This window comes from Passer montanus, unplaced genomic scaffold (assembly GCF_014805655.1).
Source record: "Passer montanus isolate IOZ18808 unplaced genomic scaffold, ASM1480565v1 scaffold33, whole genome shotgun sequence".
NCBI lineage: Eukaryota > Metazoa > Chordata > Aves > Passeriformes > Passeridae > Passer > Passer montanus.
In genome coordinates, this window is record NW_024368041.1 from 5,218,999 (window position 1) to 5,234,951 (window position 15,953).

The following is a 15,953-nucleotide window of genomic DNA, read 5'->3' on the forward strand; positions in this document are numbered from 1 at the left end:
CAAGCTGTCTAAGTAAAAGAAGAAACCCTTTCCCCCCAAACCTTGACTGTCCTATGAATATAATAAAAAACAGGGCTTCAGAAAGTGCCTGATGCTGTCAGGCTGATGCAGAGCCATCTACTGAGAGCACAGAGGCTTAAGAAACAATGAAAATTTCCTGGATCCAACACAGACCAGCAGGATTTTTTGCCACAGAGTACTTTATTAGCAGCACCTCCCATCTTCCTGAGCTGCTAGCAACACCCTCACTGCTTCCTTTCAAAAGGAAAACATGACTATGTACACCATCCTTATACAGTATCATTCCATCTAGAAAAAAAGTGGATTTCCAGACAGAAGTAAACATAAAAGCCTATTCCATCCAGGACTCCTCTATTAACAATGAATTTTGCTTATTTCACAAGTTTACATACAGTTTATATTCAGTTCATGAGTCATACCAGATTAATGAGAAAAAAATATACCTGTGCACATGTTTCTTCTGGGGATGTGATGCTAACAAACAAAGCAGGCAGGTCTAGTGTATAAACAGGAAACTTCTCCAGGGCATGGATTACTGCAGGTGCCAGATGAAAAGCCTGCCCACACCCTGGATCTTCAACTAATAAGAACCGTGGCCTGAAAGATGTTGGCTGGCAACGAGGATTTCTACAGCAGAACAGTTTAAAAACAAGTGATTAATAGGCACGCAGATGTTGACTTTTCTTCTATATGCTTTCTTTTGGTAAATACACTCCATGTTCCACCAATAATAAGCTAGTTTGATTAGGAAGACTATCAAAGCCTATTCTCTCAAATCTGGTACCATGCCTCCACTAAGAAATCCTGCCAGGCCCCAGCATGTCTCCCATTCCTTTAGCTGGGTTAAGTAAGAGCTCTTAAATCCTTCAGGGAAGCTGTCCAGCCAAATACACACACAAAACTGGTCAGTGACCTGATATGGGGCAGAACAACAACTCTTTCTTTTCTAAGCACAAACCAGTTCTGGGTCTCTTCACTCCCTGTACACTACCATTTTCAATGGGTCTTAACTTTAAGTAACTGAGATCTCTGCACCTGCCAAGTTTAGCTAAAATTTGGCTGTAGTGCCTGGAGATGGTGGTAAGGAAGAAGCATACCAACATTTCTAGGAAAAAAATTAATGTGGGCACTGAAATACATTAGCTGTATGTGAAGAAGCACACAATTGGATTGGTTAAATTACTTCTATGGTTTCCTCTTTGAATTGTCTATTAATTTCCTAATCATTTTATTTTATGAGCATGAAACACAATCGTGAAAAGGTTTGTGGGTTTTTCTACCTCAGGACTATTGTACCTTGCTGAAGTCAAAGATCTTAGAGACTAAGCTCAGCAGGTTACATTTTACATTTTCTGGACAGCAGAGCAATAGAAAGGGAGAAGAATATCTGATGCAACAGTGACGCTCAGGACTATTGTACCTTTACTTGCTGAAGTCAAAGATCTTAGAGACTGAGCTCAGCAGGTTACATTCTACATTTTCTGGACAGCAGAGCAATAGAAAGGGAGAAGAATATCTGATGCAACAGTGACAACAATCTACTGCTTCAGCTGTTGATTTATAAAACTTACACAATAAAACATCAAAAGATTAACAAACTCTGTAGGTTAAAGGTACAAAATGCAGACATTGTTTTTTGCACATTGTTTTAATGAGCCATTTCTCAATTTTATTTCTGATTTAACTATCTTGGAAGGCAGAAGGGAAAAAGATGTCTACACAAATCCTTAGGGTTCTTTGTAGCTAAAAGGGCAGACAGCACATTTTTTGGGTTTTGAACCTTTGGATTAAAGCAACATGTTCTAATAATCTGTGGACCACTGACTTAGGCAAATAAGGCAGGGCCAGTCAGTTTGATGGGCCAGAGCAGCTTATTCAGTTAGAACATTAGTACCAGTTAGATCTTCACACTTATTTCTTGCAAATATTGACCAACCCCCACATACCCATCACTCCTTCATCCAGCACCCCTCACAACAAAACAGTTTACAGACCCAGCCATCTTAAAAATGTAAACATAAAAGGGACAAATGAAACCTGTTTAAAGTGAGGAATTCTGCCTTTTCACGATCAGGTACTTTGTGAGTTGGATTCTCTTCAAAGATTGATGGTGATTCCTCTTCACTGTCAATCACATCATTTCCTGAAAAGAGGATTTAAAGATAAGAGCTTTGTTGACTTTCCTGAATAATTCAAATCTCACTCTTGCATTAATACAGCTTTGAAATCAGTGCAGGAAACCATTCTCTTGTATTTCATTTGAGGGCATACACTGAATGCTATTTTCTGAAGGGTTCATTCTACCACAAATGTAAGGAGATGGCACAGTTTCCACAAAGCTGTCCTATGTCCCACAATTTGCATCAGGTTTCTCTGTTGACAAAAACTTGGAAGTTTTCTTTTCCTTGGAATAAATTTGACGAGGAACAACTTCTGTACTTCCTAGACACCTGAAAAATCCAATGAGGCCACAGCTTTTTGAAACTGTTCTCCCACCAAATGTGAGGAAATTAAGTGAATGTATTCACCACAGACTTCCATTTGTCCACAACTAGTCAGAGTATAAAGACCCACACGACTTCTAAATAAAGCTTCTCAAAGATCACGAAAAGGAGAGAGAATGGGAAGAGGACAACAGATAGGGGGTGCAATTATCCATCTCCAACCCCCAGTGCTTTCATTATGTTGGTGGGTCTCTGCCTCTGTTTCATCAGCACAAACAACCCCAGCTCTGCCAGGAGTGATACTGGGAGAACACACTCCAGAGATTAGCAAAGTAACTAATTACTCACAGACTTCCATTAATCAAGAGAGTGTGTATTCATATTGATTTGTTCTCATCAACTGACAAACTAAACCTGATCAAGGCTGATGCAGTGAGGAGCACGAGCTCACCTATGCTATGGGAGCCAAGCCCTAAAGTACAACTAAAACACTGTATTGAAAGTCACTCCAGCTGCCACCCAGCACACTGTACGTGCAGGTTATAAAACTGAACTGTCATTATGGCTGAAGGGTTTATATGTGTTACTGTACATATCAGAAGCTTTTGCTTTGGCAGAATTTTAAATGCGTGGATGCTGTTGTTATACCTTGCTGTTGGTCCTTCTTCAGTGCAAGCTCTGCATGGGGAAATACTCTTTGTAAGGCTTGTAAAATTCTTTCCAATGTGTTTTCTAACAGTGGTTTTAAAATAGGTGATAGTGCTCGCCCAGGTGAAGCCACAGCCCTCTGTGAAGCTGGAACAGTCTTCTGCATGGCCATGACAAAATCCTTTGCTGTTATTTTAATCGAAGAGATGTCTAACTGCAGCTTCTCACTCCTTTCATATATCTGAGGATAGCGGCGGCGCAAAGCACAGAGAGCAGCTTCAGCACATAAGGCTTTAATATCAGCACCACAGTATCCTAATGAACAAAACAAGAATCAAATGTTGTCAGGATCAGGCAACACCAAAGTCAAGGCCAAGAATTCTAAAGTGCAACAATGAAAGACTTTGCATGCAGCCAAAAATTAACACGGTACGATTTAAAGAATACTGCACTGCAGAGAACATGTGTCTAACAGCCTGATATCTTGCACTAAGGAAGCAACTCCCTAGTCAAAACTTTACTCCTGGGAAAGAGGGCCTAAACCCAGTGTTCTCAGAAAAAAAAGAAAACTGAAAGCAGCATCTGTCTTGGTTTGCTCTCAAGACATGCCAGAAGCGTCATGGCCTCACTTTACAGCAAGGCACAATAGCTCAAGTACTGCCTGGAACGAGCTCCGGTTGCCCACGACTCAGCCATGCAGTGACCTACAGTGTTTTCAAACTCACCAACACATTTCTCAGCCAGCTCTTCAAGAAACTTGTCCAATGGCTTGAGGGTCCAGTCTCGTGTGTGAATTTTGAAAATCTCTTTTCTTGCCTGAAAACAAAACACTTGCATTTTAGTTTGCGCTAAATTTTCTCTGAAAACAACCACAGTACAAAACCCCCCAAACCCTCACCCTAACACAAATACTTTTCTTGTCTGCTAAACTCTGAAGTATTTTAAAGGTTAGTTAATATGCTCTGTTTTTTCAAGCAGGAAATTTTCTAGTTCTAAATTTGTTACATTAAAATCTTGCTGGGGGCTCCAATGAAGTAAAAGGCATTTACATCTTCCATAAAAAAGTGAGTTTTCATAAATGTGATCCTGAAGAAAACACTGTAGTAAAAAACCCAAACTTAACTTTAAACAGATTTCTTACACAAAATTCTCTCAAATTCAGCAAAATTTCATGGCTGCAGTCTCATTAGTTCATCAAATTTGCTCTTCTGACAGGCTCATGCAAGGAAAACAGTCCTAACACTCCAATGCCAGTTGCTACTGTTGCTATCAATTAGAACAATAATTATGATTCAAATTACTGTTACCCATCCAGAAAATGTAAAATGTTGCCTATTCCCATCTCTGATTTTAGCAGGATTTTCATTGAATTATTTTGTGGCACACGGACTAACTATGGCAGATTTCTAAAATTCTTCCACAGTGGGGAAGTGTGCATTAGATCTGTTTCATGGCACCTCCTCTCCTGTTACTGACAGCAGATTAAAAACTGGAGAAAAATGTTTGTGTTAAATGCACTGTTTAGTGCACTTTTACCAGCATTCAATTCAGCACTTGCCAGAAAGGGCTAAGAAAAAGAACTAACAGTGACAGCCAGAAAGAAAACACAAAAACTGCGTTCCAGTTTTGCTTGCTACCCCCACCCACAAGATTTTTTTCATTGCCTATTGTGATTAACTAGAAGCTTCCCTAGCCCTGCACCTGTGCAGTGACTTTACATTTTTGTCCTAGTCCCTATTACCGAGTACCAGTAAGAACATCAGTTCCTAACATACTTAATTGGTTCCAGCACCAGCCTGGATCAAAGCTTTTGTTACTAAAAAAGAATTCTTGTCTGCACACCATTTCTTTCAATTTCACAATGCTACAGCAGTTCTTCTTAACTAGTTCATAAAGTAATTTTTAAACATTTTGGCGAGTAGCAGCACCCCATTTTCTTCACTGGATGCAGAGAAACCAAAACTAATAATTAGAGGACTACCTATTACAATCATCTTAATGATATATATTCAGTGCCAGGTCTGCGCTCCACAGTACAGCACACTCTCTCCAGTGAGCCCTCTTTTGTCCAAGCAGTACAAAACTGAGGAGACTTTCACTGCTCCACAATCCTGCTGTGTTGCAAGAATTTGTTACAAAGATGGACTCTGCTACATTAAGCACTGAGGTTGAGTTGAAGTACTGACCTCTTTGTTTGGCAAGCTGAAGAGAAACTCTCGATCAAAGCGTCCTGGTCTTCGTAAAGCAGGATCTATAGAATCCAGCCTGTTGGTGGCTCCAATTACCACAACCTCTCCTCTGCTGTCTAAGCCATCCATAAGTGCCAGAAGTGTTGATACAACAGAGCTAAGAGAAGAATACAGTTTTTACTCAGCAGTTAATTTTCTTCAGCTCCACATAGTCACCAATGCACACTCAAAGGACAAGCTCTTATTGCTAAAATGCTGACTAGAAAAAGACAAATCAATTTAAGATATAACAAAACAGATAAGGTAACACAGACTTGTGGTGGTATCAAGCTTAGTGAATTGCTTTTAATTACTATTTAAAGGTTATCTGAAATTAAGTAGTACTGAATCACTAGTTTTCAGGATAAATGAATGTGTCATATCAGGTTAAATAGTTTGTGGTCTTCTTATCACAAAATCAAGCAGCTTCTATGTTGACAGAAAACATGCCCTACCTATGAACTTGGTCTTGTTTACTGGACCGTACAGGAGCAAGACCATCAATCTCATCAAAGAAAATAATTGAAGGTCGCATCTGGTAGGCCTACAATGAAAACACAGGAATATTGACATCAGGAAAACAGCACTGTTTGGAGAAGAAATGCACAAACAACACTGCAGTTGCAAAGTCACTGGAAGTAGATTTTTCAGACCAGCATCAGGGATTTCTACTCATTGATCTAAAGTAGTGAAGTGTTGTGAGTAACAGAAGGCAGGAACATAGGTCAACCCACTGAGATGGGTGTCAGGAAACAAATCACACCACTGGTTTTTACAGCTATTTGACAACCATCAAGAACAGAGCCAGGACTTAATTGTCTGACAGGTTCTGGAAACAGCCTTTGTTACCAATTTCAAAATAACCATGCTTTCAGCCTGCATTTGTTTCCCTTTGATCAAAAGTCACCACTTCTTGAAAGCTTTTTTGCAGCTGTTTGGATTTTTCTTTCCTGAGGCAAGGAGCTGGGGGTGTGTATTGCTTTGCAAGGTTCTCTTGACTCCTTTACTAACTTTTCCTAATTAATCTCAAGACTTCCAGCCTCTAAAAATGTTACTGAAAATGAAACACTGACAATCCCATTTCCATGGAAGGAGTTGAGAAAAAAAAACAAAACAAGAATTGCTCTTGACCACAGAAAGTTAGTTACAACCCAGACAGAACATAATGCATATTTCAGCTGTACCTGATCAAATAACAAACGAAGCTGTCGTTCCGATTCCCCAACCCATTTACTCAGGCAGTCAGCACCTTTTCTCATAAAAAAGGCTACTCTCCTGTCACCTTGGCTACATTCATTAGCAAGTGCACGAGCAACCAGGGTCTTTCCAGTCCCTGGTGGACCATAGAATAGACAGCCTCTGCAATTAAACAAAAAAAAAAAATCACGTAAGAAAAGTATAATAGAAAAGTATCTGTGACCACCCCCTCATCCCTGAAGCACAAAACTGTTCTCTCTTAAACAAAGGTCTCTTCATTGTTTGTTATACTTTTAAAGTTACTGAAAACAAAGAATCTGAAGTCCTGTTTCAATATACCACCACTGAGTGTTAATGGCCTAGAATATACAAATCTAACAATTAATCTCTAATAATTTCATTTCATAACAAAGAACCCATTCAGCTGTGTAAAAAGTGGACAGATGCATTTTTAGCCCAAGCACAGCACGGTCATAGTTACAAGTCCCATCTATTGTAAAGCTGATACTGGAACTCTTGAAAAGAGTTGGGGAGACAGACAATTGGACTTCCACAAAACAAAACTGCAGCTGACTACCACTTACAGGCTGATCAAGTCCACTTGCATGTAGAACTCAAAACCACTCCACCTCCCTGTTTTTGAAGGTAAGACACTTTTAAGACACAGTATCACCACACTACAAATCCTGGAACCTACATGTATGCTGGATTCTATCCTTTTTTAAAACATTACTTTTTTCTACTGCTAAAAGAACCCAAAAGCATCAACACTTAAAAATCTGAAGCATGGAAACACAACAATACTTCAGTTGAATATTTTCCTGCAAATAGGTGAATTAGAATTTACATTTTAAATGGCAACCCTTACCTTGGAGGTTGAATTTTGAACCTCTCAAAGACTTCTGGATAAAGCAATGGAAAAACAACCATCTCTTTTAAAGCAGAAATGTGGTCAGCAAGACCACCAACGCCATCAAATCGTACCTAAAGATGGAAACAACAGAACACATTTTAGATGTTAAAGCTGCAAGCTTGATAAAGTTCCATCAGAAATTAGACATCAGCACAAAGGAAACATTCATGCCAGTTTTCAAACTGCTTGAAACAAAACTGTAAGCCAAGGCAGTTATAGACAGCACATTACTGTACAAAAGGTTTCATAATTACTGAAGATGTCTCATTGACACAATGAAGCAAAAACACTTACTGAACAATCTATTTGCACTGGATCAACATCAGCCAGACTCGCTCCGATTTTCATGCGATCTTTGTGAACTCCCTTTAAGTCACTTTTACGAAAGTTGACAGGAAGAGACCTGATTTGAATTAAGGAGAAAAAGAAAGGTGCTTTCTAACTTACAATGTGGATTTCTGTTTTTCTAATAATAGCAAGTGAATGCAGAAAATCTTAAAAATGAGTGTAAACTTTCTGAATTGTTAAATATTCGTTCCTGCTGTTTTATGTTTAATGTCCGTGAGTAAAGAAAGGAAAATGGCCACTCCAGATATTAAACTGAATTAATTATTTTAACAGTTCTTAGCACTTAAAAATATAAATGCCAGTCAATAGATCATACATAGGAATACAAGCTTAAAACAAGATATTCCTTATTTGCAGACCTTGGACTAACAATGATTCATGTGAGGAAGAAACTGCCCCTCTTGACCCCCAAACACACTGATATTTTTCAAATACTTTTAACTCCTATATTCAAAAAGTTACAGTCCAAGCCGATACTTATTTCAGTTGGTTTTAATATTATAAAGGCTGCCTATCACTCCAGTCCTTCCCAAGGCCCTGGAACCTGTGTGCCAATAGACTACTCTGAAAGACATGTGAGACATCAGGCTGAAAACATATCTGTCAGACTGTTACTAAAATAGGCTTTTCTAGAGCATTTGTTAAGAAACCAAATCCCTGCCATTTCCTCTATTTACAACATCCCCTCTTATAGTGGCTTTCTCTCTGAATCAGCTACTGTAAAGCACAGGAGCAGCAGAATTTTACATTAAGAAATTTCATCAGTGTTGCTACCCTGCCTTCCCACCTAGAAATCAAACTGTTTATTAAAATCAATTCTAAAAATCCAGTTGTAGAGAGTCCAGTTACAGTTGTATCACCAGATACAATTGCCAGAATTTAGAAACCGAGCAAGATGAACACGGTAACGCTCCACAGTTAGGAAGATGTACAGTCCTCCCAAGCAGTCTCCTTCCCCCCAGTTCTCCAATTGCATTAACCTTCTTAAATTTCTGTTCTTCCTCTGCCTCTCAAACTCCTCTTCATCATCAGATGAGGAAGAGGAATCACTGCTGGGCACTGTGTGTCTCCGTCTGCAAACATTCAAACAAACAATTAAAAAATTAAAATAAACAGTAAGTAACATCAAAATTGAAGTGAACACTATCTCAGTTTACTTTGAGATCTAATAAGTTTCCAGATTACTGTATTCTTTATGAATCTGATTTCAAATTACATTATGTGATTTTCCTAGTGACAGCAAAATTTCATTTTTATTAGGAAGGTAAAATGTTTAACCAGCGTGCAAAGAAATTTCTTAACCAAGTTACTCTTTTTATCCACATGCTCTCACCTGCAAATCAAGTTTCATTTAGCATTATGTATCTACTCTGTGAAACACCAACCTCCTAATTTCAAAATTTAGTTTCAAAATTCCCTCCTTCCATAACTGCCTAATTTCAAGGATGCTAAATAAAGCACTCTATCTAGCAAGGAATGGCATTCAACACTTGCAGGATGCTAAGCCCATTTGTCATTACTATTGCAATTTGCAATTCAGAATTTCATTTAGCATTTTTCTTGCTTTAAGTAGTGTTTCACACAGAAACTGTAACTGATTCCAAATAAAAACCAGAATCAATACCTGAGTGATTAAAAAAAAAAAATCATTAAAACTTCCATACTCTCTCTAATGAAATTGTTTTAGTTTTAGGAACATAATTTGCATCCTTCACGATAAAACAGTCAGATTTTCAGAGACAGATTTTGGCTTCAATTCCATAACAAATTAATTCAGTTACACAATTTCAGCCATAACCCTCATCAATCCCAAAAAAACTGCATTTTCTAATAAAATCTAATGGCCAATGAATTGGATGGGCTTTCCTCCAATATTTGCTTTCTTTACTGCCTCAGATTACCACAGCAATGACTATACTGTTAACATCTAATTACCAAGAGAGTCCAAAAACTCTTGAAAACCATATTCAGTCATGTGACTGACAACACTACTGAGAAAGAATTATCACTAACCGAACTCATACCTGTTAGCTCCCTTGCATGCATCTCTCTGTCTGACAGGTGAAGACCTGTCTGAAAAATACATCTTACGTTGTTTTGGTTCTGTTCAAAGTAAAAAAAAAAAATTGGAACAATGTTACAAGCAAGTTCAAGAGAAAGCAGGATACTAAGAGGCAGAGAATGGGATGTGTATCACCCATCTCTAAGTTCTAGGGAAGTTTCAAGGGTGGGGAGGAAGAGATTGTTTTTTAAAATCAGTGCACAATAAAAGCAAAAACATACACACCTGAATTTTAAGAACTGAAAACCAGTAGAGTAAGGTCATCAACTATGTTTACTTACTATTCTTTCAAGGATACATAGGTAGTATTTTTATTGAAAAATAACAGTAAGGATGCCAAAAAGCAAAGAAATAGAATGTGCAGAGGATATATGCATTTAACAAAATTGCAGTTAAGATATTTGAATAAAGTTTAGTGTGTGTACATATTTTCATTCTTAAAAAACCCCATAACATTCTCACTTCCATGCAAGAAATTAGTTCTTAAGAGAAGTTGTGCCTCTAACCTACTTTGCAATGGAGCTTGATAGCGCTCAACGGTTTTCCTCTGCCGAAAGGAGTAACGCTTCCGATTGTCTTCACCATCATCTTCTTTGGCTTCACTTTCTTCTGAGGAACCCCCTGCACATCAACATTACATTGCACTGTTTAAGTACTGTTGCAAATGATATTAAATTCAAAATGCACTACATCACATGTATTTCCACGTGTCCACAACCTTTCCTGCTGTAAAAGCTTTGGACAAACAACTTCTCTTTTCCTCTGAAAACCTGTTCTGAGCTCACTATAGTACAGCTCTAGAGTCTGTAACTATGGCTTGTAATGTCAGTAGCAGCATAAATTATTTTCAATAGATGAAAAATACCCAGTAGTTCATCCCATCTCAACTAAAGACAAAGCTTTTCGCTAGAGCACAGTCACGAAAACTTAAAACAGACTTATCCAACAATGCTACCTTGATTATCAGCTATTTCTTCATCAGTCCTTTCCATATCGAGGCTTTCCAAAAAAAAACAAAAAACCAAACATCTAAGACCAATCACAGAACATAAGCAGAAAACCTGTGGGCATATTTGGTGCCAATACTGTATCATTATCGAGGCACTCCCTATACACAAAAGGAAGATTAGTGTACAGCAAGAGAGAACAGGAATATCATTCTGGAACCCAGGATTAGTAAGATTAGTAACAAGGGTTTCCACTCTAAAATAGGAATGCAGATGCAAACAAAAAAAAATCTATAAAAGCAGGCTATGACAATGTTTAGAAAACAAAGTAACTGCCATTCAAAAGGACAATGGACTAACTTAAATAAAGTAAAACTAAAAGAGAAGAAATATGATGGGTGTCTATCATTTAACCATGAGTTTCTCTTGGGGAAGGGAAATCATCTCCCTATGTTAAATACCCTACTTATAGAACAACAGCAAAATAAATTAGTATCTACTTCTTCTGTGTCTTGGAACTCCTCCAGGTCTCCCATCCTTCGCCGTCTGCGCATCTTCTCCATGTCATCCATTTTTTGCAAGACTGCTTCTGCAGTACTAAAATACAAAGTTGACATATGAAAGCAAAAATAGGCAAGTACAGAAAAAGCCCATTTAGAACAGCACACATAACCATCATATTTTAATACAGTGTGCACAATACAAGGCATTGACACTTAGCCAAAATTTCAAAGCTCCTTAAAAATTAGGTCAAATGTTTACTTTTTTATAGAGAATTAAGAACAAATGTATGAGTATATGCAAACATACATTGTTTTCAGGTTTATTTTCCCCCTCTTGATGAACACAGTATTTTAGCAGAAAAAAAGAATTCTGAAGATCACAGTAAAGTAACAAAGAAATTATGGCAGTTTTTCATAGCACTTAGGTTGCTCTGCATGATAGCACTGTGTCACTTGGTTCACAGCCTTCTTCAGACAACAGATTGCTTCTCTACACTGCTATTTAAATTTCACATTGATTTTCAATGACTACTTATGCTAGACACAACATCTTTCTGCGGTTACACTTTGAAAACCTTTCAGAAAACAGATCAGAGTTTGGGCTTCACAAAGGGAATTAAGCTATAGACAGGCAGAAACACTTGGATTACTTCACTTTGCCAGTATCCAACTTTCCTTAGTATCTTAAGTTAAATCTACTAAAAGTCACAACGTAAACTGACTGTTTTGGTTCACAACATATAAACCTACCCAACCCCTACATACCAGAGCAGGTGGCTCAAAGCCCCAACCTGACCCTGAACACTTCCAGGGACGGGGGCATCCACAGCTACTCCAGGCAACCTATTAATGTGCCTCAGCACTCTCACAGTAAATAAATTCTTCCTAACATCTGATCACTCAGCTACAGCAGCTCATAGGAAGTCTCAACCTGACCAGTGAATGCAATAAACTCTTGCTGCCAGGAAAAACAATATTTTTTCCTGTTGTCAAAAGAAGGAGAGAGTCCCTAGCCGATATTTTACCATAGTACAAAGGGCTGCTGATAAGGCTCACGGTAGCAGCTTTGCAAGATAGTGAGAAAAACCTCCTTACTTTGTTATAAGTTTGTCAAACAAAACGGATTCATTGGTAGTGGCGTAACGGCTTTGTCGAAGCCTGCAGCTGCGGCGAACCTCCAAATCCCCGTTTTCCTCGTGGACTTGCTCTGCAGCTTTTGCATCAGCTCTGGTCTTCAGTGTCTCGGACACTAAAATGCAATAATACATAAAACTTTCTGTGATGGAAAATATGTCAGTCCCTTTATTTCACTCTTGCTCTACGAAAATGTAAACCCCCCCACCTTTTATTTTAAAAATTTAAATACTGAATTGAAAGTTATTTTCATGATCACAGCATTCAACTTAATGTATTTCTGCTAAAACTACACATTTAAAAGTCTGATTTGTAGAGCAGCTTTTTGGAAGACTGCAAAGCCGAACTGATGAAAACAAACACCCAGCTTTTGTCCTGACTGAATTACTTTACAACTGACTTGTGTACAGTACTGCAATATCCCCTCCTACCTGAAAGACTGATTTACAGTTAACCTGTAAAAGTAACCAGCTCTGCAGATTCCAGAAAATCACAGACACATCCATGTAGGAGGCAAATTTATTCCAGTTACCTCTCTCTGGGAAAGTGAAAACAACAAATGCCTACCTCTACGGTGTTTTCTCTCTATTAATGTAAAATTGTATCTAATAGTTTTTTTCTAAAAATTGCTTATGTGAGAGGTCTGTTCTAAAGATGCCTGGTTTTGGTACACTGTCTAAGCATGCATAATTTTTATTTTCTGCACCACAACACAAAACTCCAAGACAAGACATGTCTCAAGGTAAACTCCTCAATATAAAGAACTCAAAACCACACAAACTAAAGAAAGAACTCTGCTTGCTTTAAAAGAGATCTGCCCAATATTTACCAGATAGCATCCTTTGCTATGGGTTCATTACACGTCATTACAACTGTTAAGAGGTCAGTGAGAGAGTAACAGATGTATCACCATGTCATTTTAAACACAGGTAGGTTTGAGCTCATCACCAACTATAAAACTAACTTCGAGCTCAGTAAATAATAATTTACATTGCCCAAGAAGAACTTGAGTTCCTACACAAAAGTGGATTTTGGGTCCCTTCCCACATTCAGCCTGGAGCTGGCACAATGTTGCCTGGAGCTAAAGGATTTTCCCAGCTGCTACCAAGTGGCCTCGCAGCACCGAGCCTGCTCATGTACTCAGCATGGCAAGTTGGTTCAAAGGTGAAATCCTCAGCTTCAGGGACACCTTCCCCATGCCAGTGTGCATGTCATGACTGAATTACTTTACAAATGACTTGTGTACAGTACTGCAATGTCCCCTCCTACCTGAAAGACTGATTTACAGTTAACCTGTAAAAGTAACCAGCTCTGCAGATTCCAGAAAATCACAGACACAAAGAAACATGAGCCAAGGAACAGATTCTTTAAGGCCTAAAAACTCAGGAATTCACACTGCATTCTTCCCAAGCCTGAAAGGAATTAACAGCATCTCCCCCTATTTGCACCTACCTCTTTTCAAAAATCTCACTGGAAATTCCTTTCTTTGTTTTATCTGTTCTCACAGCTTCAGGTGATTTTGGCTGATGAGTTCAGAAGTTTTTGGGGCCAAGGTAAATGGACAAAGTGACCTAAATACAATCCTTCTCAGAAATCTGGCTAAAAAGGAATCCTAAGGAATTACCACTACTTACCTTCTTTATAGTCTTCTTTTTTTGGGCCTGATTTTGGCTTTGCCAACTGCCTACATTAAGAAAGAGAGGAGAAGAAAGGAGAACAAAATTGTATTAGAAGTATTGTACAAAAGCATTAAATCACATTGCATTGCACATTTCCCTCCCAGGCACATTGGAACTTTAATCTGGTGCTCCATGTCATGTAAAGAAAAGCCTGTAGACTCCAGGGAAGATTTGGATCCCGAGTCTGCTGTGTACCATACGCACGCAGCTCTCTAAGGACAGACATTTCCCAGTATGCTCATCTTGATATCTCAACAGGGCAGGTAATATCTCAGTAACCAAAGTGAAGGAGAGATCTCAAAGGACCTGAGATGCCTTTTACAGAAGCAGAACACTTTTACTAAGAAGAGTGTTTCTAGTTCTAAGACACTGGCACATTAACATAGTCACATTCCCTTGTGGGTTTTTAGCTGTACACTTATCTTGATGTGACTCACTGTGCATGCTTTCACTTTTGCTTTTCATTCTATGCCCTAAACAGAGATTGAACACCTGGAAGTACAATACCTCGAAAAGTGTCGATTGACATTTTCACTTAATATTTCCATGCTTTTGTCAAAGCTAGACTCTGAACAGCGCTGCATGTTTTTTCTCATCGATCTTAAACGGTGTCCATTGAAACATTCAATGTTGCCAGAGGTAAATTTCTAGGAAAAGAAGGAAGAATGTATTTATCTGAACCACCTATTGCCTCATTTGATCAAGTTTAGTCTGTTACACTCCTGATTCAAGAGAGTTGCAACTAATGGCAGGGAAGCCTCAAACCACTTCTGCACCAAGAAGTAGCTCTGATGAAAAAACCACTTCAGATTTCAAAGAAAAAAACCCAAAATCTTTTATTTCAAAATTGGTTCAGTGACCCCAGTAACCAAAATCTCACCTATAACATGCAATTGTTCCACCCCTTTGGGAGGAGCCAAAAATTATACTACAAAAGGAGGGGTTTGGGGCAAAACCCCCACAAAACGACAACCAACCAAACAAGCAAAACAACAGAGAGAGAAAAGCCCCTCTGCTTGCTTTGGATCAGCTGATGGACTGTGTCACTCCTTGTGCCTGAAGGGACACCTTTAGGTGAGGTTTGTGCCTCCCAACTGCCTTGCAACAGAACTCAGAATATTTACCTAATCAGTTGCTAATAGATTTCTGTCACTATTCCTTCTGTAACAGCACATATTAACACTCTGTAGCTGGTGCATTTAGCACCAGCAATTCAGAATCTGCTTTCCTGTCGCTTCAATTACCCTCACTATCTGTGAGTCTGGATCCTGTAAGCTCCTGTTGAACTCAGCCAGGCAGACAGTGTCCAATGGGATATAACCAGAACTTAGGTCCAGCTGCACCCAGCTCTTCTGATCTCTGAGGAGCAGCTGGAAGCTAAGAGGGTTCATTTTCTGCTAGATTTCTATATCTTTAATGCAATAAAAAAATTCTTAGTACTGGGATTAAAATATTTTTGGAAGAGTTTTCCTCCTGTCTCTATTCCATTTATAATGGCATTCAGAGGGATATAAAAAGACTTCCTTCCAGAGGGTAGCATTTACTCACAGAAAACCAAAGGGAACTCAGGATACAGTTTTTCATGGATGCTTATCTTATCCACACTGGTGTTTCTGCAAGGAGGATGCTATTGACTTTTACTGTGGGAGGAAAGCTGCAATGACCACGGGAAGCAGCTTGTTCTATTCACAACCCAAGGTCTCACTGCAAGTATGCCAAACTAAATTTCATACTGAAAAGGGCAGAAACCAGAATGGATTATTCTACTTCTTCACATTAATGTTACCAAGAGGTAATTCCACTGATTGATGGAGATGATGAGTGAAGAA

At 38.7% G+C, this 15,953-nt stretch overlaps 1 protein-coding gene across 2 annotated transcripts in view; it reads right to left on the reverse strand.

Annotated features, from left to right (window-relative positions):
- The window catches only part of ATAD2 (ATPase family AAA domain containing 2), a 31,035-nt gene that overhangs the window by 11,450 nt on the left and 3,632 nt on the right, over positions 1-15,953 (reverse strand). For both annotated transcript variants that reach the window (XM_039715398.1, XM_039715399.1), the window contains exons 2-18: positions 14,632-14,771; positions 14,080-14,129; positions 12,407-12,560; positions 11,309-11,405; positions 10,817-10,865; positions 10,372-10,482; positions 9,824-9,902; positions 8,780-8,872; positions 7,746-7,854; positions 7,407-7,522; positions 6,526-6,700; positions 5,797-5,885; positions 5,300-5,459; positions 3,839-3,929; positions 3,114-3,428; positions 2,059-2,164; positions 465-648 (exon numbers count right to left, since the gene is read on the reverse strand). In XM_039715398.1, coding sequence (XP_039571332.1) covers positions 465-648; positions 2,059-2,164; positions 3,114-3,428; positions 3,839-3,929; positions 5,300-5,459; positions 5,797-5,885; positions 6,526-6,700; positions 7,407-7,522; positions 7,746-7,854; positions 8,780-8,872; positions 9,824-9,902; positions 10,372-10,482; positions 10,817-10,865; positions 11,309-11,405; positions 12,407-12,560; positions 14,080-14,129; positions 14,632-14,771 — 2,118 coding nt within the window. The remainder of the gene's footprint in view (positions 1-464; positions 649-2,058; positions 2,165-3,113; positions 3,429-3,838; positions 3,930-5,299; positions 5,460-5,796; positions 5,886-6,525; positions 6,701-7,406; positions 7,523-7,745; positions 7,855-8,779; positions 8,873-9,823; positions 9,903-10,371; positions 10,483-10,816; positions 10,866-11,308; positions 11,406-12,406; positions 12,561-14,079; positions 14,130-14,631; positions 14,772-15,953) is intronic.